The sequence below is a fragment of the Corticium candelabrum genome, chromosome 4 (assembly GCF_963422355.1).
Source record: "Corticium candelabrum chromosome 4, ooCorCand1.1, whole genome shotgun sequence".
Lineage (NCBI taxonomy): Eukaryota > Metazoa > Porifera > Homoscleromorpha > Homosclerophorida > Plakinidae > Corticium > Corticium candelabrum.
In genome coordinates this window covers 975,540-996,436 of record NC_085088.1, presented here as the reverse complement: position 1 = coordinate 996,436, position 20,897 = coordinate 975,540, and the positions used below count along the sequence as shown (strand labels likewise).

The 20,897-nt window shown below is 41.1% G+C and overlaps 6 protein-coding genes and 1 long non-coding RNA gene across 7 annotated transcripts; 5 read left to right on the top strand and 2 right to left on the bottom strand.

Moving 5' to 3' along the window:
- Positions 1 to 4,172: 4,172 nt before the first annotated feature.
- LOC134178761 (uncharacterized) lies at positions 4,173 to 4,577 on the top strand. The gene is made up of 3 exons (XR_009969696.1): positions 4,173 to 4,278; positions 4,340 to 4,439; positions 4,503 to 4,577. It is a non-coding gene; the product is annotated as an uncharacterized LOC134178761 (long non-coding RNA).
- A 130-nt stretch (positions 4,578 to 4,707) lies between these two features.
- Positions 4,708 to 7,106, top strand: LOC134178759 (rotatin-like). Its single transcript, XM_062645649.1, has 9 exons — positions 4,708 to 4,795; positions 4,867 to 5,157; positions 5,212 to 5,478; positions 5,538 to 5,744; positions 5,798 to 5,873; positions 5,984 to 6,217; positions 6,272 to 6,436; positions 6,491 to 6,523; positions 6,584 to 7,106. The coding sequence occupies exons 1-9, from the start codon at positions 4,719 to 4,721 to the stop codon at positions 7,064 to 7,066; spliced, it is 1,833 nt and encodes a 610-aa protein (XP_062501633.1). The 5' UTR covers positions 4,708 to 4,718; the 3' UTR covers positions 7,067 to 7,106.
- On the top strand, positions 7,092 to 9,797 carry LOC134178760 (rotatin-like). The gene is made up of 11 exons (XM_062645650.1): positions 7,092 to 7,287; positions 7,351 to 7,482; positions 7,538 to 7,819; positions 7,887 to 7,987; positions 8,271 to 8,351; positions 8,414 to 8,540; positions 8,604 to 8,812; positions 8,867 to 9,011; positions 9,169 to 9,291; positions 9,348 to 9,451; positions 9,510 to 9,797. Exons 1-11 carry the CDS (start codon positions 7,146 to 7,148, stop codon positions 9,582 to 9,584), a joined length of 1,521 nt encoding a protein of 506 aa, XP_062501634.1. The 5' UTR covers positions 7,092 to 7,145; the 3' UTR covers positions 9,585 to 9,797.
- Positions 9,798 to 10,559: 762 nt separating this feature from the next.
- LOC134177944 (uncharacterized) lies at positions 10,560 to 12,210 on the bottom strand. Its single transcript, XM_062644721.1, has 5 exons — positions 12,070 to 12,210; positions 11,852 to 11,921; positions 11,688 to 11,791; positions 10,763 to 11,633; positions 10,560 to 10,699 (listed from the first exon to the last, which is right to left on the bottom strand). The coding sequence occupies exons 1-5, from the start codon at positions 12,208 to 12,210 to the stop codon at positions 10,560 to 10,562; spliced, it is 1,326 nt and encodes a 441-aa protein (XP_062500705.1).
- A 38-nt stretch (positions 12,211 to 12,248) lies between these two features.
- On the top strand, positions 12,249 to 13,177 carry LOC134179023 (uncharacterized). The gene is made up of 2 exons (XM_062645930.1): positions 12,249 to 12,590; positions 12,974 to 13,177. The coding sequence occupies exons 1-2, from the start codon at positions 12,258 to 12,260 to the stop codon at positions 13,058 to 13,060; spliced, it is 420 nt and encodes a 139-aa protein (XP_062501914.1). The 5' UTR covers positions 12,249 to 12,257; the 3' UTR covers positions 13,061 to 13,177.
- A 1,381-nt stretch (positions 13,178 to 14,558) lies between these two features.
- LOC134178695 (uncharacterized) lies at positions 14,559 to 16,371 on the bottom strand. The gene is made up of 5 exons (XM_062645578.1): positions 16,228 to 16,371; positions 16,010 to 16,079; positions 15,846 to 15,949; positions 14,921 to 15,791; positions 14,559 to 14,857 (listed from the first exon to the last, which is right to left on the bottom strand). Exons 1-5 carry the CDS (start codon positions 16,369 to 16,371, stop codon positions 14,718 to 14,720), a joined length of 1,329 nt encoding a protein of 442 aa, XP_062501562.1. The 3' UTR covers positions 14,559 to 14,717.
- A 35-nt stretch (positions 16,372 to 16,406) lies between these two features.
- On the top strand, positions 16,407 to 20,897 carry LOC134179171 (uncharacterized). The gene is made up of 2 exons (XM_062646067.1): positions 16,407 to 16,748; positions 19,598 to 20,897. Exons 1-2 carry the CDS (start codon positions 16,416 to 16,418, stop codon positions 20,777 to 20,779), a joined length of 1,515 nt encoding a protein of 504 aa, XP_062502051.1. The 5' UTR covers positions 16,407 to 16,415; the 3' UTR covers positions 20,780 to 20,897.

Genomic DNA, 20,897 nt, shown 5'->3' with positions numbered 1-20,897 from the left:
GAAATAGATGCCAAATCTATTGTAATATTCACATAGCAATTAGGTGATTTGATGAATGTGCATGCATGTCATTGTGTTTTGCTAGGAAGCAACCAGTGATATTAATTGTAGTTGGTGTCACATCTTTTATGCAATTATTTCTTGACTGACAATTGTTGCATTACTTTTTAAATTAATAGTACGTTTGTATCTATGCACCTCAGGATTGGCCGTATTTGTGACTGATGAAGCCACAAAATTGTTTTGAGCTGTCATAATTGAAGTCTATATGGATGAATAAGTTTCATTTAGAATTTTCATTAACTTGTAAACGTCTGAGTACACATATGTTTACACAAATATTTAGATATGAATATATATTATCAACACTGATAATTAAATAATTGTTTTATTTCCTTTTGAATTAAATATTGTGTAGGGTTTGTTTCATTTGCTCTCTCATGCATCGGGCGCTGGAAATGAAGCAATCTGCATTGCCGTTTTGAATTGTCTTACCAACCTCACCCAACAGCTTCACACCAGATTCATTCTTCACACTAACCCTGCGTGTTGTAGTCGTATAACAACAACTCACAACGAAGCTGAATGTCAATCACATCTTGATTTATCATGTGCAAAAGAGGCTTCGTTTTTGATGTGTAGTGCTGTCACTCCAGAGGGGCAGATAACACTACAAGAGTTTTCTCTACAAATTATAAAGGCCGTTTGTTCGATCATGAAAAATCAGAGATTAGTGCTGGCGGTCTTGCGATTGCTGCAAGCTGACATTGAATTAATTCATTCATTGGGATCATATACTGGAAGTCAAGTGATTGGTTGGGTTGCAGAGGTAATTTGTTTCAGTATTTGACCATGAATGGCTGTTTGAGATATTGTCGTATTAGGAGACTTTGATCAAAGAGACATTACAAGAATTGGGTGATACACTCACTCATTTTTTGTACAGAGCGACGGGAGCAGAATCAAGTGAAGCACAGCTTGTTGTTTCATTCCATTCGAAAGTGTGCTTGTCATTTGTCGCTTGTCTTGTACTCGAACTGACCGTTCCACCATGTGATTCTATGAGCATGATGCCACTGTCGTTGAGAGAATGCTTAGCACCTTTAGCTATGAATGAAGTCGTTGCTGTTGCTTTTCCTGGTGTGAGATCACGACTATTACCTTACTTGGCTTTCATTCAACCCGAGCAGTTTTCAGTTAGTATTGTCTGTTTGGTTGTTTCCTTGTGTTGCCAACAGGCCGCTTGTTGTAGATGCTTAAAGATTGCATTGCAGTTTCAAAGTCTTTCTCTTTGGTTTGCAAGATTACAGAACAAACGACTAACAAGGTTAGCTATGCTTGCGAGTTTTGTTGGTGTCTTGTGCAGTTCTAGGTAAGTGATATATATCACTACATGGACAGTACAAGTAGATAACAATTTGACTAAATAGTTGATTTATTTTTGTTTTTGAACGTTGTGCGACTAAGTGACATTTGAAGCATAACATTTATCTTGAGTACAGATGGTGGAAACATCGTGATTTGTGGTTGTCTAGATGGATGGTGGGGCGACTGAGTCCATGATGTCTGACTCATTAAACTTGGCTGAAGTAGCAATTTGTGGGCTATTATTTCATCATCGGTGTGATATCACAGAAAAGATTTTAAAAATTTGCTTCACTCTGTAAGTACACACCTTATGAGTGATTAACGAAGGCAATCTGTAAGCAGTTGACTGGCAGGTATGAGAGTGAAAAGGTTGCCGAAAACAAAGAGCGTGTAATGAAGCTGCTACTAAAGTTATTGGCTCATCCACATCATCAAGTCAGACTCACTTCTTATAAACGATGTCTGAGTGACTTACAAAAGAGATTAGAAGATTGCCAAGCAAACGGTGACGGTCAGTGCCGCAAAAGCGTGCTCTTGCAGCAAGATGTGATTATGGAGATTTGCATGTTTGGATTGAATGATTCATGTCTGGAAGTATGACAGTGCATGTAACAACATAGAATGGACCTTCATTTGTTATATGTTTAGATCAGTTTGGCTGCTAAAGCTTTAGTAATTCTTCTCTTTAATCAAGCTGACAAACTTGAGTGTCTTCGCCATATTTTTCTGCCTGTTATGCCATACATTGAGGTATGAGGTGAGACACTGAGACTACAATAGATGATCAATTTGTGTGCTTTCTTTAGAGTCACATGGGAAAAGACAGAGAGTTTGATCACGTTGTAATGAGAGAATTGAATCCTGTAGCAACACAGTCTTTATTAGCATCAAATACAGCTCTCTTCAGTAAAGTTCAGAGAGTTCAAGGATTGTGTCGTCTTTTGTTCTCTGTGGATTTTGGGTATGTGTGAGTATTGACTTGTAAATAGAACAGAAGAGTACGTCATATTACAAAGTGATCAGATGAACTAACGTACTGTCATGTACATCTTAATATTAAAAGTTGGAAGAATGTATACAGAGATGATATCTAGGGTGACATACATTATTGGCAACTATTAATTCTATACAGTCATTAGTAGAGCAGTCTACTGCATAAAAGATTTTATGAAATTGCCAATCTAATATTAGACTGTCAAGGTTACTAGAAGACTGGATCACAGTTATGAGACAATACAGTTGTTTAGTGAGGCTAAAACTGGACATACAACGCGGTGGACAGATCAGTGGACAGACTGTTGGACAGAAGAACTTTTCAAAATTTAATGTGACAAATAGGTCTGAGTCTTATATATGCGTGTACAGTATATTGTAATAGGTTTATATTTATTTATTTATTTATTTACTTATTTATAGCATTCGTGGTTGGGCTTTGTCTGCGGTCTGTCGCTTGCTGCACAAATGTGAACCTCATGAAATCTCTGGATCACCTGAAGTCACACAGAGAGACTTGTTTGTGAGTCTTCGATGTCAAGCGATGTGGCAATCAAAGAACGCCCACCGTTTGGGCAAATTTATCGTATGCTTGTTGTATGATGGTGTCTGTACTGTTCAGTATGCAAAGAATGGATCTTGACTATTAGGAGGATGGTGTAATGAAAGTCTATTGTGTGCTAAAGAACTCGGACATTGATTTGGCACTAAGAAAGTCAGCAGCTGAACAGCTTACTGTCATCTTGGAAGGTTAACAAACAACACACACACACACACACACACACACACACACACACACACACACACACACACACACACACACACACACACACACACACACACACACACACACACCTTGAACCTTGAAGCCGCCCATAGTAAAAGAAACTATGATAGCGGGGCCCTTGGATTGTGCTCCTGGGCAACTGGCAAATTACTAGGACAAAACCGCCTGTGTCTTGTGAGGTCGCCTTGTCGTCTAAATGATCTTCTACATTCACATAAGAAACTTTCTCCTTGGAATCGTACATTCGCTGCACATCTGCTTTTCCCACGATTTGTGATTACCTTCTCAACACCCCTTTGACAAAGACTGAACCACCCATTCCGGTCTTGGCATCTCTGGTACCAGATGTTTTTGGTATCTACTAATTGCAGATCTTGACTAACTAGATCTCTCCATCTCTTTCTTGTTCCATGGCAAGGTCTTGTCTTCCTCAATTCCCCAAACATCAGTTTCTTTGGAAGTCGTTCCTCATTCATTCTACACACACACACACACACACACACACACACACACACACACACACACACACACACACACACACACACACACACACACACACATGGATGCACACACGCAACACACATGCACACTCATACGAACAAACACAAACACACATGCACACACACACGCGCGCGCACAGGAATGATTTTAGTTTAGTTTTAGTTTTTTTTGGTTAAAACTGCATGTGAGTCGTGTACTGTATTGCACTGATTTAATTTTGTTAACAACTAACGGTACATACCAACTAACTGTATTAGCTTACTGATGTTATGACAAAGATGTTTCAGTTTGTTCAACTGTGAGTCGGTAAATGTTTGTGGTGCTAAACAATTCGTTGTTTGGGGTTAGATCCTCGGCTACACGAATGTGTTGTGAATTCAGGCATAGTAGGAATGTTAATTGATCTCAGTCAAACATTAACAGAGAAATGTGGAACAGCTGCCAAAGTGAAGCAAATGGTTGATTTACAATACTGTGGCGCGTGTTGACTGTTTATTTTTGCTGACAGGAATTGAATATTGCTCTTTTGCCTTTGAGTTGGAAGATTCTTTATCTACTGGCTTTATACAGTAAAGATGTTTGTGACGAGCTGTCTTGCAGCATCTCTCTGTGCTCATCAATAATAAAAGGTGAGAGTCAGAGATACTAGTATATTTGTGTGATTTCTGCTTAGTTAATGTAAACTGATAGGCAGTTTGGGAAGTGTTTGCCAGCCAGAACTGGAAGTGAATGTTCATGCTGCTCATCTGTTGCATGTCGTGCTGTTTGGTCACATTTCTAAGGATTTATGGTATTATCTTCTTTAGAAAATGAGTTAAATTAACAGGTTAACAAACTGTTTTACTTCTGGCAGGAAATGCAAAGTAAATAAATCTGAACAAGAAGACTGTAATCGGCTGTTAGTTCTTCCACCAGCTTTGAAAACCAGGTCTTTCTGATGATCTTCATTCACTCTACTTCTAGTTGTATTTCTAATTTGTGACGCAGATTTCATGTGCCATGTCAAATTGATGAAGGTTTGAGCACCAATGCCACACCAGCTTTGAGAGCAGATGAACGGGCAAGACAGATGTTGAAAATCGCTTATAACATAGCCAAGTATGACAGTGCAGGCCAGCTTCTAACTGCAAACAAGGAAGAACAGAAGTATCACAAATTTGTCTTCTCACTTGAACACATGTGTGAATTTGTAACAGTTCCTTTCTGTTTATTGCTAGAGAGGAGGATGAGGAGCTGCAGTTGCTAGACAGTGATATCACACTTTTGCGCAATGTATTACCTTTCAGTTTGGCCAGTCTTACTTTAGAAAAGCTGAAATCAGCATCAACTCACAATGAAGCTGAACAAGCTGTGACTATGCTTACAATTTTGATGCATTCAACATTGCTAGAAATGACAACAAGACACAATTATGATGATGCAGACACATCATCAAATCACTCACCAAGTGAATTTTGTAAAGAATTGTTGAAATGTGGAGTTCTCGATTGGAAAGATGCTTTTGAAAGGTTCAGTGAGTTTAGTGTTTGCTGCTGATGTGTACTTTATTAGTTTATGACTAGGTTTCTCTCTGTGCCGCCTTCCAGTCCGGATGATCAACATCTTCTGAGCTCTGTTTGGTTTTGTTTGTCACTACTCATTACTTGCATGTCTCATGATCATTGCAGAGACTGTCTGGAGTGGCTACTACCACATGCTGCTACGCAAGAACTCTCAGGAATCCCATCCCATAGCGACTCGTTTTTTTCAGAAATTGCATCATCATACAACATGTCAGCTACTCTGGACCAGCCAGTTGCCATCGTGCCTGGATCAGAGTTTGCTGCAAGGTGTGTTTAGGTTGATTGACACTTGTTTCTCTGTTATTTTCAACGTTTTTAACTTTTAGAACATTACAAATGGGCCATGGCTCATTTGTAATGTCAGCATTGAGACAGAAAAGAGAGCTACGTCAATGTTTCATCCATCTTGCACCATTTGAGGCTATAATAGCTCAATGGCTGATTGTCATTCTGGACGGATGTGATGAATCCAACTACTCGAATATGCCAGTTGTGGAGAGAGCATTAGAATGTCTTGTTCACATCACTGCAATGTCAGTAGGTTGTTTGTCAGTACTTGTCAGTCATTTGACGGAGTGTCTTGCAGACCGAATTGGAGCTTGTCTGGTTCTGATGATGAAAGGGCATCGTTTTGCTGTAAAGTTGGAGCATGTTTAGCAAAGGTGCTGCAGATGTTGTCAAATGTCTGTTTGTCTGTCAGTTTGTCTGTCTACTCTCCTCAGTCTAATAGCAAAGAGCAGTCATATGTTGTGAATATGCATCTTTCTTATAGGTTGTTCGAATATTTGAGCATGGAAGAGTAGGGATAGTGTCATCGTTCATTGGAAAAGGCATCACAAAGAGAGCAGCTATCTGTTTGAGTCATTTGGCATCAGAAATGGCGAGAACGAGCAAACAAGGTGACTGGACAGAAGCATTTCTAAATGTTTGTAAGCTTGATCAAACGACGTCATTAAACAAACAGCTTACATGGCTACTTGCCTTCTTTGATGATCGTGAGCAGGAGGTAAGTGACTTAATTCGTAGCATTTTAATGTGTAAAATATAACCTTGCTTACAGGTTCGTTTTTCTGCTTATGCAATTTTTTCTCTTCTCTGTGGTCATTCAGCTGGTGCAGCTGCAATGTTGTCCATCAGTAATGACGTTTCTTGCAATCAATGGATATGCAACATGGCTTTATCATGCTTGAGGAACTCAGATGAAGCTGCAATTGTTCGGCAGCAGGTGGAAATCAAATGTCGTACTTGATATTGTTTGTAATAAAGAGGTTGCTTCTAGGCTGCTTATCTTTTAGCAAATCTCTCAAGAAATGTAAATTTTGTTGTGCTTAATATTTAATCATGTGGTGATGATGTCTCTTTGACTTTATAGGAATCTGCATGTGAGGTCATTAAGTGCATGATACATCAACAGACAATTCAGTATTTAGCAAGAGAAATTGCCTCATTTGATGTGAGCCAGTTTGTCATCCACTGTTGTATGCATCAGGCTGACTGCAGCAACAGCTATGGAAACAGTCGTTTGAGTGATGACAAACAGGATGATAATGTGCAAGTCACTCACAATGTTGACATTATGTCTACGCGTGTTTCTGCTCATTCCTCTTCTTCGCCTTCAGTGTCTGGTCTCTTTTCTGTGGTTTCAGATTCAACATTTAGTCCTGGACTCATTGCTGCCATCTGTCTTTGGTTTGGCAACCTTATTGCCGCTTCTCCTCAACAGACAATTACTAGACTAATAGATGATGGTATTGTACATTCTCTCATCAAACTAGTTGTTCATTTCCCTGTTGAGACAGTCAACTTGTTGTTGAGGGACCTCCACGTACATAGGCAAGTATTGTCTTTGCAATGAATGAAGTCAATCACATGTGGAGATTGCATTTGCTTCTAGGAAACCACGAGTTCATTCAACGATTTCACATCTGTTCGATATGTTAGCAAAATCACTTTCACTGATGCGAAGTATCGTCACTCACCACATTCGGTCTTGTCCTCATTTGCTACATTCTGAAGCATTGTCCGCTGCTTCTCAGCTGTGGCTCATCAATGTGAAACTGTCGTGTGATCTAACAAGTATTTATGAAACTGCTTTATAGTAAATCTTGTTTATATAATTGAATGGATTTCTAATGAAAGGGAATGTTTATGAGCAAATGATTGAAGCACTGAGTGGGTATGTCAGAGTGGTAATACATTTTTGCCAATGTTTATCATCAAGCGAAAATTCTCTTTCCTATGATTTTCAGACCAATTGGACCTCCTTCACTGGTACCATGAGCATTTGTGTATGATCATTAAGGCATTCCTCTACTGTGTTGTATAGAGACGCTACAATGTCGGATGTCAAAGAAGAGACAGCCCTGCCAGCCAGTACAACAGCTGGCTTTGCTAGCAGATATCTTATCATTCATGGGGCAGAAACAAGAAAGCTCGAGATCACCACATGTAGACATTGAATGGATAGATGGAGCTGCACTGATAAAGATGCTGATAGCGTTTGGTGACACTTTAACAAAACATGCCGATAGTGAGAAGTTGGCCGTCTTGTCTGCAATGAAAGCATTGTTGAGAGTGAATCATATGGCTAAACGAATTGCTTTAGACAGTATGCAGATTACGGTTGCTATGTTAGTAATGTCATCTTAGTTTTATGTTTTATTGATTAAAAATAGATGGATTTCTTCAGACAACAATTTGTGAACTACAAGAGATGGAAACAGGGCTTGGAACAATCAGACAGAAAGTCAGACTGTCTCAAACTGCAAGGAAGAAGGTAGTACTTTCTTATTTTCTTTCATGTGTGTGTGTGTGTGTGTGTGTGTGTGTGTGTGTGTGTGTGTGCACGTGTGTGTGTGTGTGTGTGTGTGTGTGTGTGTGTGTGTGTGTGTTTGTAGTGTGTGTGTGTGTGTGCATGTGTGTGTGTGTGTGTGTGTGTGTGTGTGTGTGTGTGTGTGTGTGTGTGTGTGTGTGTGTGTGTGTGTGTGTGTGTGTGTGTGTGTGTGTGTGTGATGCATGCAGTGAGTGTTTATGTGTGTGACTAAAGCGTTATTGTACAGCAAGAGGAAGCACACCTACAACCAGCTGTCCTTCACATGAATATTCTTATTAATCTTTTAATCGGAAGTGAGAGAGCAAAGGTTGTAACTAATTTCTCAGTTTAGAGGTCTACGTTACATTTTATCATTCTATAATTTGCAAGGAGGCTGCAGCTGAAGAGGGGTTAGCAAATGTAGTGTATTCTTACTGGTCGTACTGTCTGCTTTATCACAAAGTTATGAAGAGCTCATTGAAGCTGTTGATAACATTCACTGCTGGCAGTTCAAAAGGTAGTGCTATATAGAGTCGATGGACAAGTAGAAATTGTCATATGTAATTAAGGCTATCTGTAGCTTGTGCTGCGCTTTTGCACACTTCTAGTCAGTCTGGTGATGGTTCTTTGTTCAATGGAGTTTTGAAATTTGCCTGCCAGCTTGCTGGTAGTGCACAACGTGCTTCAAGTTCAGGAGTTCAAGAACACATGGTTGAAGAAATGCAGCTCTTGTTCACACTGCTAGCAAATTGTGTTCTTTGTCATGAATGTTTGTCATCTTTGTGGAAGGTGGTTGCTCATGAGTATTTGAGTTGTAGTTTGTCTGATGTCCTATTGTGTTAGAGTAATCTTATTGCTCACTTTACAACATCTGGAGGTGGCAGCAAGAGGGGGAAGATGGATGATAGAAGAGCCATGATGTGGCTAAAGTTACTTGCAAATTTAACGTTTTCTCGTGAAGGTCAAAAGATGCTGCTAAAAGTACCAGGTGGTTTTCCTTGTCTTAGTGTTTGATCTAGTGTGCGTGCGCATGCACACACACACACACACGTGTACACACACACACACACACACATGTTTTTGTTGTCAGTTGAATCCGAGAATGAGTGTAGGAAGAACCATAATTTGATTTAGTCATTTTATAGGTGCAACTCACACTTTGCTGGACTTTGCTGCTTGCAAATTGCATGGTGTTCGAGCTATGGCCATCTTGGTTATCCGTAACATTTGCTTTACTTCACACGGACGATCATTTGTGCTGAGTGATGGTAAGTTGTTCACATCTTGGCATCAGAAACGATAGCATTTGTTGCTATTGTGTCAGAAAACTGTGTTGGCATGTTGGCTCGAGTTGCTCGTGGAGGTGACTACAAAACAGAAGAATTATCATTGTCTGCGTTGAATGCTCTGCTTCAATCAGGACACAAGGCAATGAAATTAATTTCCTAACTTCTACTGTGGCTGGATTTGTGCTGTCTGTGTGTAGGTTCGGTCTGTACTCAAGCAATTAAATATCCTAGAAAAAGCAGAAGAATACAAACCAAAGCCAATCAGTTGGTGACATGTCGATGTATTTACGTGTGCAAGTTCACATCATATTTTAGTCAACCGTTGATGAGACAGAAACATCGACAGTAAGATATTAATACAATTTAATTAATTCACAAGACAGTTTAGTCGCATTTATAATTTTACAATAAAATTTGAATTTGTGATATGTTAGACATGACTAATGTGTTATCCACCATATCATTATGGAATCCAGAAATCTTATAATTTCAAGAGCATATCTAATGTCAGTATATCAACTGGAACTAAGAAATGCAATGTACGTTACACACACGTTTAGATCACTGGCATAGTGTCGGGTGTGTGTGTGTGTGTGTGTGTGTGTGTGTGTGTGTGTGTGTGTGTGTGTGTGTGTGTGTGTGTGTGTGTCTGTGTCTGTGTCTGTGTCTGTGTCTGTGTGTGTCTGTGTCTGTGTCTGTGTCTCTGTCTGTGTCTGTGTGTCTGTGTCTGTGTGTCTGTGTCTGTGTGTGTGTGTGTCTGTCTGTGTCTGTGTGTGTGTGTGTCTGTGTGTGTGTGTGTGTGTGTGTGTGTGTGTGTGTGTGTGTGTGTGTGTCTGTGTCTGTGTCTGTGTCTGTGTCTGTGTCTGTGTGTGTGTTTGTAATGGGGCTATCTTTGTAGGCGTGCCAAGCAAAAGCCCCATGTTTCCCTTGGGTTACCAAACAGTGAGATTAATCTTTGTCCATCACACTGTCCCGGCAATGGCAGACGTTAATACTGTGGAAATAAAAAGTAAAAAGTAAAAATGGGCGTGGTTTTAGTGTGATTGATCAGCCTCTCCACGCTACACCTGTGTTTACATAAAGTTCATTATAAATTATATTTAATTTAATTTATTACTGCATTGATCTAGACAATACTGTAATGTAGCCTTGGCTGTATTTGAATTTGAGTCAGATAGTAGTGAACACATGAATGGCCACAAAGTGGTAATAAATCAATAATTTGTATGGCAAATTACACGCTCGTTCTACTTGTGTTTCAGCCGCCGTCTAAGTTTTCTTTTTCGACTAAACGTTGCCTCAAATGAGCGTAGGTCATTGCTCTTCAGGCAAGCATCTTGCACCAGAGTTGCAAGTTCACTCGTCTCTTCACTCACGAAACTAACAACTACCATACAACAACATGCTACCAAACAGAGAACAGTCAAACAGCAATGGCTACACTATGTACCTTTGCCTTGTTTTCCTGCTCTTCCTGTCCGGCCTGAGCGATGAAGGAAAGCAGTAGAGTTTTCCGGAAAGTCATACTGAATGACTGTTTGAACATTCAGAATATCAAGACCTCTTGATGCCAAGTCAGTGCATACTAGAACTTGAACAGTGCCGTCTTTGAAGCATTGCAGTGTTGTCATCCTGTTGCCTACACTGACACTCTTGTCATATCTTTCAAGTTTCTTGTACCACCAACAAGATGGATACTTGTTCATCACATCAACAAGCTCTAAGTGCAGTCGTTGGCAAGATGCAAGCGTATTTGTAAAAATAAGGACTTTAGCAGACTTGGATGACTGTGTATCGTGACTGATTTGGTCCAGCACACCAACAAGCTCAGACAACTTCGAGTTTTCAGTTACACGAACAAACTTGTAATCAATACATGAAACAGGACTGTGTGCCTGACTGGACGACAAGAACGTAGCATGATCTAGTAAACCAGTCTGCTTGAACCAACGCTCTATAACTGATTGCACAGCCATTTTGCCTCCGGATGGAATAGTTGCTCCACAGAAAACAAACTGTTGGTTCCAACCAAAAGTCTGGTCAACCAAATTATCACCGTTTCTCTTCAATTTTGAACTTCTAAAGTAGTTCAGAAGTTTCCAAGTCATCTCGCTACTTTGTCCATTCAACAGTAGATCGGCTTCATCCACAACCACATACCTGATGTTTTTCAATACGACAGGCCAGTGGTAGTTAGCCAGACTGCTGACTGTGCCGACAATGCCAACCGTGTCGTCACGCAGCACCAAACGAATTGACGAGCAGACAGCACCTAAATGGAATCTTGTACCTGCAACGAGGTTGTTGAACACAGAAATCACCTACAACAGACAAATGCAACGAGACTATGGCATCATTAGTTGGCTCATCCCAACTTGGTATGAGAGCTCTTGGCTGGGAACTATGAACAGACCAAGTGGCTTTCTTCGACCATCATGTGGAAGCTGGTACAGCCTTTGTACAAATGGAACAACATAACCTATAAGCACAATCAACTGCAATATAAAACTAATTAATTAATTGATTAAAGCTTAAATACAAAGAGTTTTTCCGCTTCCAGTTTCAGCATTGATCACTGAACTCCTTCCATCCAGCAGAGGAGGTATGCTCTAATTGTACCCAAAAGTCAAAATTTAATAATTGTAAGTTACCGTTTAATATCTAATTTTTCAGGCTTTAATTACTATAACTCCGTAACTTAACGTAACGCAAAATTTGACAATTAATTTAATTAATTAATTAAAATAGATTACCAACCATGCGTTGAATTTCTGTCGGCATTTGGATTCCAAAGCTATCAAGTCGTTTTATGACACGACTAAGAACGCCCAATTCCCAAAAACTGTTGCTCGTAGTGAGCAGAGTGCGCACAACCTGTCTACCAGTACATGTAGACATCATCTTACCTACCCGTACTTATCGACTAACGTCCCGGATGCTAACAAATGGCTACTCGATTTTCAGAGATTATTCACTTGCCGGGTGGCGACACGTGCTCTCCTAAAGGCCTTGCAATACAACAAGATTGCAGCGTGTTGGTGACCGACCCTGGAAGCCACTGCATTTGGAAGATTGACGCAGATTTGGAATCTGAAAATTCCTCTCCCGTTTCAGTGTTTGCGGGTCGTCCAGGAATGTGTGGACACGCCGATGGACAGGCAAAAGAAGCCCTGTTTGACTTTCCTGAGGGAATAGCAATCAGTTCAGATGGAATTGCGTATGTGGGTGATACGTCAAGACGTATCGGTGATGATGGTCACGTAATGAAGCTGAGAGCGGTAAGCGGTGTCGCTGCATGACAGCATGTGTTGTCTGTCTGTTTGTCTGTTTGGCTTTTTCTTGTCTGTCCATTTGTTTGTCTGTCTGTCTGTCTCACTGTCTGTCTGTTTGTTTGTTTGTTTGTCTGTCTGTCTGGTTATTTGTTTGTCTGTCTGTCTGTCTGTCTGTCTGTCTGTCTGTCTGTCTGTCTCACTGTCTGTTTGTTTGTTTGTTTGTCTCTCTGTCTGGGTATTTGTTTGTTTGTCTCTCTGTCTGGGTATTTGTTTGTCTGTCTTTCTGGTTATTTGTTTGTCTGTCTGTCTGTCTGTTTGTTTGCTATAGAGATAGTGCGTGCAGGGGGGACAGGCGTTCCCTGTAATACCCGTATTTGCCACCATTTTAGGGGCAAGCTTCGGTCCTCGGCAGGTATTTCTTTTTGCGATGGCGGCTTGTACGACATTTCAAGGACGTTCGACTGTGTGTTAGATAATGCGGTGATAGTATACTAATTGCGAAAGATTTAAAGCAAATTTTATCGGTGAATTCGTGAGTTTGACGTGATGTCTTAGTCTGATGGTCGAGTGCAATAAAGCTAACTTAAAGATAACGATATGTATTCTGACAGCAGACAACTTTCTACTCCAGTCCACCTCCTTCTCTAGCTGTCTTTTGCCTTTAGTAAACGGAGGGGTTTTCACCTCAGCCATTACCAAACTGGCATAGTCTTGGCACAGAAAGCCTCTGTCAGGCAATATGATGTCTCCTAAGGATACATATTATGTAACATATGATATGTATGTAACACACACGACGAATACACACACACACACACACACACACACACACACACACACACACACACACACACACACACACACACACACACACACACACACACACACACACACACACATGCACACGCACATGCACACACACACACACACACACACACACACACACACACACACCACCTTACCTGGCAGAAAATTTTCCATAAGTTGAGATTTTTCAACAATCTCTTTGTCTGACATGCATCCACCAACACACTGCGACACAAATGATATAGTCCCTTGTGGTGAAATCCCAAGCAATTATTGTTGAATGGTGCTTATAGTGACTCCAAACTTGTGCACGGGCAAGAAGATCTGAAGGCCTCTCCATAATACTTCAGTGCAATCAATAATCACACAACACTTTTTAATTAAAGAATCTTTTGAAGGAAGTAGGCATAGTTTGACGTAGGGTCTCTCTGTCTGGCCACTTTATCAGGTGTGATGTTCTGATGGCAGTTGCTTCCAACACTCGCTGAAAACTTCTTGACACTGTTCTGTGAATGCCGAATCTGTATGCTGTGTCCTGATCACAAATATTTAGTTGGAGTTTCATAAGAAACATGATAAAAGCGGAAGTCTTAGGGAGTTTTGAACCACCTGCTAGAGTTGGCGAAACAAGGCTAAACAGAGCAAGAAATATTGCCCATTCAGGAATCCCTAAAAGACAACAAATCCAAGAATAGACTGCTTTGTAGTGTGTGTGTGTGTGTGTGTGTGTGTGTGTGTGTGTGTGTGTGTGTGTGTGTGTGTGTGTGTCTGTGTCTGTGTGTGTCTGTGTCTGTGTCTGTGTCTCTGTCTGTGTCTGTGTCTGTGTGTCTGTGTCTGTGTCTGTGTGTGTCTGTCTGTGTCTGTGTGTGTGTGTCTGTGTGTGTGTGTGTGTGTGTGTGTGTGTGTGTGTGTGTGTGTGTGTGTCTGTGTCTGTGTCTGTGTCTGTGTGTGTGTTTGTAATGGGGCTATCTTTGTAGGCGTGCCAAGCAAAAGCCCCATGTTTCCCTTGGGTTACCAAACAGTGAGATTAATCTTTGTCCATCACACTGTCCCGGCAATGGCAGACGTTAATACTGTGGAAATAAAAAGTAAAAAGTAAAAATGGGCGTGGTTTTAGTGTGATTGATCAGCCTCTCCACGCTACACCTGTGTTTACATAAAGTTCATTATAAATTATATTTAATTTAATTTATTACTGCATTGATCTAGACAATACTGTAATGTAGCCTTGGCTGTATTTGAATTTGAGTCAGATAGTAGTGAACACATGAATGGCCACAAAGTGGTAATAAATCAATAATTTGTATGGCAAATTACACGCTCGTTCTACTTGTGTTTCAGCCGCCGTCTAAGTTTTCTTTTTCGACTAAACGTTGCCTCAAATGAGCGTAGGTCATTGCTCTTCAGGCAAGCATCTTGCACCAGAGTTGCAAGTTCACTCGTCTCTTCACTCACGAAACTAACAACTACCATACAACAACATGCTACCAAACAGAGAACAGTCAAACAGCAATGGCTACACTATGTACCTTTGCCTTGTTTTCCTGCTCTTCCTGTCCGGCCTGAGCGATGAAGGAAAGCAGTAGAGTTTTCCGGAAAGTCATACTGAATGACTGTTTGAACATTCAGAATATCAAGACCTCTTGATGCCAAGTCAGTGCATACTAGAACTTGAACAGTGCCGTCTTTGAAGCATTGCAGTGTTGTCATCCTGTTGCCTACACTGACACTCTTGTCATATCTTTCAAGTTTCTTGTACCACCAACAAGATGGATACTTGTTCATCACATCAACAAGCTCTAAGTGCAGTCGTTGGCAAGATGCAAGCGTATTTGTAAAAATAAGGACTTTAGCAGACTTGGATGACTGTGTATCGTGACTGATTTGGTCCAGCACACCAACAAGCTCAGACAACTTCGAGTTTTCAGTTACACGAACAAACTTGTAATCAATACATGAAACAGGACTGTGTGCCTGACTGGACGACAAGAACGTAGCATGATCTAGTAAACCAGTCTGCTTGAACCAACGCTCTATAACTGATTGCACAGCCATTTTGCCTCCGGATGGAATAGTTGCTCCACAGAAAACAAACTGTTGGTTCCAACCAAAAGTCTGGTCAACCAAATTATCACCGTTTCTCTTCAATTTTGAACTTCTAAAGTAGTTCAGAAGTTTCCAAGTCATCTCGCTACTTTGTCCATTCAACAGTAGATCGGCTTCATCCACAACCACATACCTGATGTTTTTCAATACGACAGGCCAGTGGTAGTTAGCCAGACTGCTGACTGTGCCGACAATGCCAACCGTGTCGTCACGCAGCACCAAACGAATTGACGAGCAGACAGCACCTAAATGGAATCTTGTACCTGCAACGAGGTTGTTGAACACAGAAATCACCTACAACAGACAAATGCAACGAGACTATGGCATCATTAGTTGGCTCATCCCAACTTGGTATGAGAGCTCTTGGCTGGGAACTATGAACAGACCAAGTGGCTTTCTTCGACCATCATGTGGAAGCTGGTACAGCCTTTGTACAAATGGAACAACATAACCTATAAGCACAATCAACTGCAATATAAAACTAATTAATTAATTGATTAAAGCTTAAATACAAAGAGTTTTTCCGCTTCCAGTTTCAGCATTGATCACTGAACTCCTTCCATCCAGCAGAGGAGGTATGCTCTAATTGTACCCAAAAGTCAAAATTTAATAATTGTAAGTTACCGTTTAATATCTAATTTTTCAGGCTTTAATTACTATAACTCCGTAACTTAACGTAACGCAAAATTTGACAATTAATTTAATTAATTAATTAAAATAGATTACCAACCATGCGTTGAATTTCTGTCGGCATTTGGATTCCAAAGCTATCAAGTCGTTTTATGACACGACTAAGAACGCCCAATTCCCAAAAACTGTTGCTCGTAGTGAGCAGAGTGCGCACAACCTGTCTACCAGTACATGTAGACATCATCTTACCTACCCGTACTTATCGACTAACGTCCCGGATGCTAACAAATGGCTACTCGATTTTCAGAGATTATTCACTTGCCGGGTGGCGACACGTGCTCTCCTAAAGGCCTTGCAATACAACAAGATTGCAGCGTGTTGGTGACCGACCCTGGAAGCCACTGCATTTGGAAGATTGACGCAGATTTGGAATCTGAAAATTCCTCTCCCGTTTCAGTGTTTGCGGGTCGTCCAGGAATGTGTGGACACGCCGATGGACAGGCAAAAGAAGCCCTGTTTGACTTTCCTGAGGGAATAGCAATCAGTTCAGATGGAATTGCGTATGTGGGTGATACGTCAAGACGTATCGGTGATGATGGTCACGTAATGAAGCTGAGAGCGGTAAGCGGTGTCGCTGCATGACAGCATGTGTTGTCTGTCTGTTTGTCTGTTTGGCTTTTTCTTGTCTGTCCATTTGTTTGTCTGTCTGTCTGTCTCACTGTCTGTCTGTTTGTTTGTTTGTTTGTCTGTCTGTCTGGTTATTTGTTTGTCTGTCTGTCTGTCTGTCTGTCTGTCTGTCTGTCTGTCTGTCTGTCTCACTGTCTGTTTGTTTGTTTGTTTGTCTCTCTGTCTGGGTATTTGTTTGTTTGTCTCTCTGTCTGGGTATTTGTTTGTCTGTCTTTCTGGTTATTTGTTTGTCTGTCTGTCTGTCTGTTTGTTTGCTATAGAGATAGTGCGTGCAGGGGGGACAGGCGTTCCCTGTAATACCCGTATTTGCCACCATTTTAGGGGCAAGCTTCGGTCCTCGGCAGGTATTTCTTTTTGCGATGGCGGCTTGTACGACATTTCAAGGACGTTCGACTGTGTGTTAGATAATGCGGTGATAGTATACTAATTGCGAAAGATTTAAAGCAAATTTTATCGGTGAATTCGTGAGTTTGACGTGATGTCTTAGTCTGATGGTCGAGTGCAATAAAGCTAACTTAAAGATAACGATATGTATTCTGACAGCAGACAACTTTCTACTCCAGTCCACCTCCTTCTCTAGCTGTCTTTTGCCTTTAGTAAACGGAGGGGTTTTCACCTCAGCCATTACCAAACTGGCATAGTCTTGGCACAGAAAGCCTCTGTCAGGCAATATGATGTCTCCTAAGGATACATATTATGTAACATATGATATGTATGTAACACACACGACGAATACACACACACACACACACACACACACACACACACACACACACACACACACACACACACACACACACACACACACACACACACACACACACACACACACATGCACACGCACATGCACACACACACACACACACACACACGCACACACACACACCACACACACACACACACACCACCTTACCTGGCAGAAAATTTTCCATAAGTTGAGATTTTTCAACAATCTCTTTGTCTGACATGCATCCACCAACACACTGCGACACAAATGATATAGTCCCTTGTGGTGAAATCCCAAGCAATTATTGTTGAATGGTGCTTATAGTGACTCCAAACTTGTGCACGGGCAAGAAGATCTGAAGGCCTCTCCATAATACTTCAGTGCAATCAATAATCACACAACACTTTTTAATTAAAGAATCTTTTGAAGGAAGTAGGCATAGTTTGACGTAGGGTCTCTCTGTCTGGCCACTTTATCAGGTGTGATGTTCTGATGGCAGTTGCTTCCAACACTCGCTGAAAACTTCTTGACACTGTTCTGTGAATGCCGAATCTGTATGCTGTGTCCTGATCACAAATATTTAGTTGGAGTTTCATAAGAAACATGATAAAAGCGGAAGTCTTAGGGAGTTTTGAACCACCTGCTAGAGTTGGCGAAACAAGGCTAAACAGAGCAAGAAATATTGCCCATTCAGGAATCCCTAAAAGACAACAAATCCAAGAATAGACTGCTTTGTAGTGTGTGTGTGTGTGTGTGTGTGTGTGTGTGTGTGTGTGTGTGTGTGTGTGTGTGTGTGTGTGGTGTGTGTGCATGTGCGTGTGTATGTGTGCACGTGTGTGTGCATGTGTGTGCACACGTGTCTGTGCATGTGTGTGCACGTGCGTGTGTGTGTATGTGTATGCGTGCGTGTGTGTGTGCATACGTATGCATGCGTGTGTGTGCATGCGTGTGTGTGCTTGCACGTGCATGTGTGTGTGTGTGTGTGTGTGTGTGTGTGTGTGTGTGTGTGTGTGTGTGTGAGTGAGTGAGTGAATCCATTTAAAACCTGTGTAAAACTTTAGTTCTGTTGATCTGCTTCAAGAACCTCAAATGATACAGAACTTTTTTTGCATCTTCTTTGACTTTCAGGATGTCTATTCGCACCCACTTGTTGTCTTCCTGAAGAGCCTTGTTGTCTTTCAAAAGGCAGTTCTTCTCTCTTCGAAGACACTCACATTCATTTCTCAGTTTCTCTATTTCCATTTTCATGGATTCAATGCTCTCTCCTTCAAGGCCTATTTGACAAGCACAACCAGTCACTGTGCCTGTTTCAGTGGCGTCTAGTGCTAGAAATATTTCCGTTGGCGGGTTGTGATCAGTCTCTAGAGAAGCGTCCTTGTCATTATCATCAGTGGGTGCATCTACTACTACCTTACATTTGTTTTCCCAATGCTGTTAGGTGTACTAGACCTTCTCTTGAGACGAACGAATCTCTCTCTACTGGGAGTGCTCGTAGCAACATAACCCATTCTTGCACATGGTACCCAGTCAGAGTTATTTGAGTCATACACAGAGGATGGCTTTCCTAGAATCGTTCAGAGTGGCATAGATTACTCTTTTATCATAGAACATACTAGAAATGACAGCTCTACCAGACAGAAAGTGCTCAGGGCAAACACGTGAATGCTGCGACGGTTTCCAGTCCTTTCTGTTTATGCTGGAGATCCACGCTGCCCGTCGTCTGTTGCTCAGATGACGCATTTCAAGTTCCTGACTGGTTAGTATAGCCGGTATAGAATAAAAACGTATGTTGCTGTCCTGGCTTCTACGATTGTGTCAGCCAAAAACACAGCAACTATAAACCATGCTAATGCACTTGCCCCCTAAGATGGCGACTTCTGGGATATCACGTGGTTGTGATGCTAAACGCACTATCTCTATGGTCACTTTTTGTCATATGATTGGGTTTTTATTTTTGAGTATGTTACTATGAATTTTGTATGCAGCTACTGTAATCACGTTTATACTGTTGTGTACAGAGTCGAATGTGTCACTATGCAGCTGTTGATGTTTTTAGATTAGTGACAACGGTCTATTAGTTGAGACATGTTATGGTTCATATGATGTTCATACTCATGGATGTTCCAATTGCTTGGATTTTGGTCCCGATAGTTTCTTGTATTGGGCAAATGGAAAAGTCATTAAAAGAATGGAGCGTCAAGGCAAGCTTCAGTTTGGTCTATTGCAAGTTTTTGCATGTCCATGTGATGAAATAAGCCAACATGTTCCAAGCCCTTTAGGCTACACATTTTCCTGTATTGATCAAATCAAATGGACATGCAGTGGAACATTATACATTACTGACAGTAGACAAAGAGATGTACTAAAAGTGGAAGGATGTATCACCCCATTTCTTGGACCTGGTGATTTGGGCCCTGGTGGTTGCCCTGGAGGCATTGCAGGTGGTCTTGACGATTATATCTACTTGTCGAATCAAAAGGGAGCATCTGGCCAGATTGATCAGGCTATTTCTCAACATAACAATAGGTCTTTCGTTCAGGAGCATATGGTGAATGATAAAACTCAGAAGATAAGAAAGCCAGGATGGATGGCATTAGACCCTATCAGGAATTGGCTTTTCTTTGTAGACAACGATTCCGTCGGTTTAGTTCTCTTGTTTTATCACTCTACGTGTGCAATGCCACAGACACCACCAAGCACACTACAAGAAGATCTTTCAAAGCTAATTGATGACCCAAGCCTTAGTGATGTCTCGTTCACTGTAGAGGGCAAGCAGTTAAGAGGCTGCCGGGCTGTTTTAGCAGCACGAAGTGCATACTTTAAAGGAATGTTTCAGTCACAGATGCTAGAGGCTACTCAGTCGGCGGTCACGATAGCAGACGTCAAATATGAAGCATTTCGCACTGTTCTAGTCTACCTACATACTGGCAAGACAGATGTAGTGACCGATCCTGAAATAATACGAGAAATGTACACACTTGCAGATCGTTACCAGTTGGATCATTTGATGGCTATAGCAAGGGAGAAGTTAGTTTACAACTTTACTGTTGAGAATGTGGTCAGTCTCTATCGATTGGCATTTCACCTTGGTGACACATCACTCTCAAATGCATGTATTGAGATGATATCTAGGAATCTGGAAATAATCGAAGAAACAGACGATTTTAAGCAACTAGAAAAAGACGTGAAGTTACAGATGTATAGCAGTGTGGTGAAGTGTGTGAAAAAGAGGCACTAAATATGCTTGCTTGGGTTTGAGACTCAATTAGATGTGTTTGTTCATGTTGGGTTTCGTTTGTGTCATATTGTGATGCGACTTGTTTGTTGGTTTATAGAAACATCTAAACTCAAGTTAG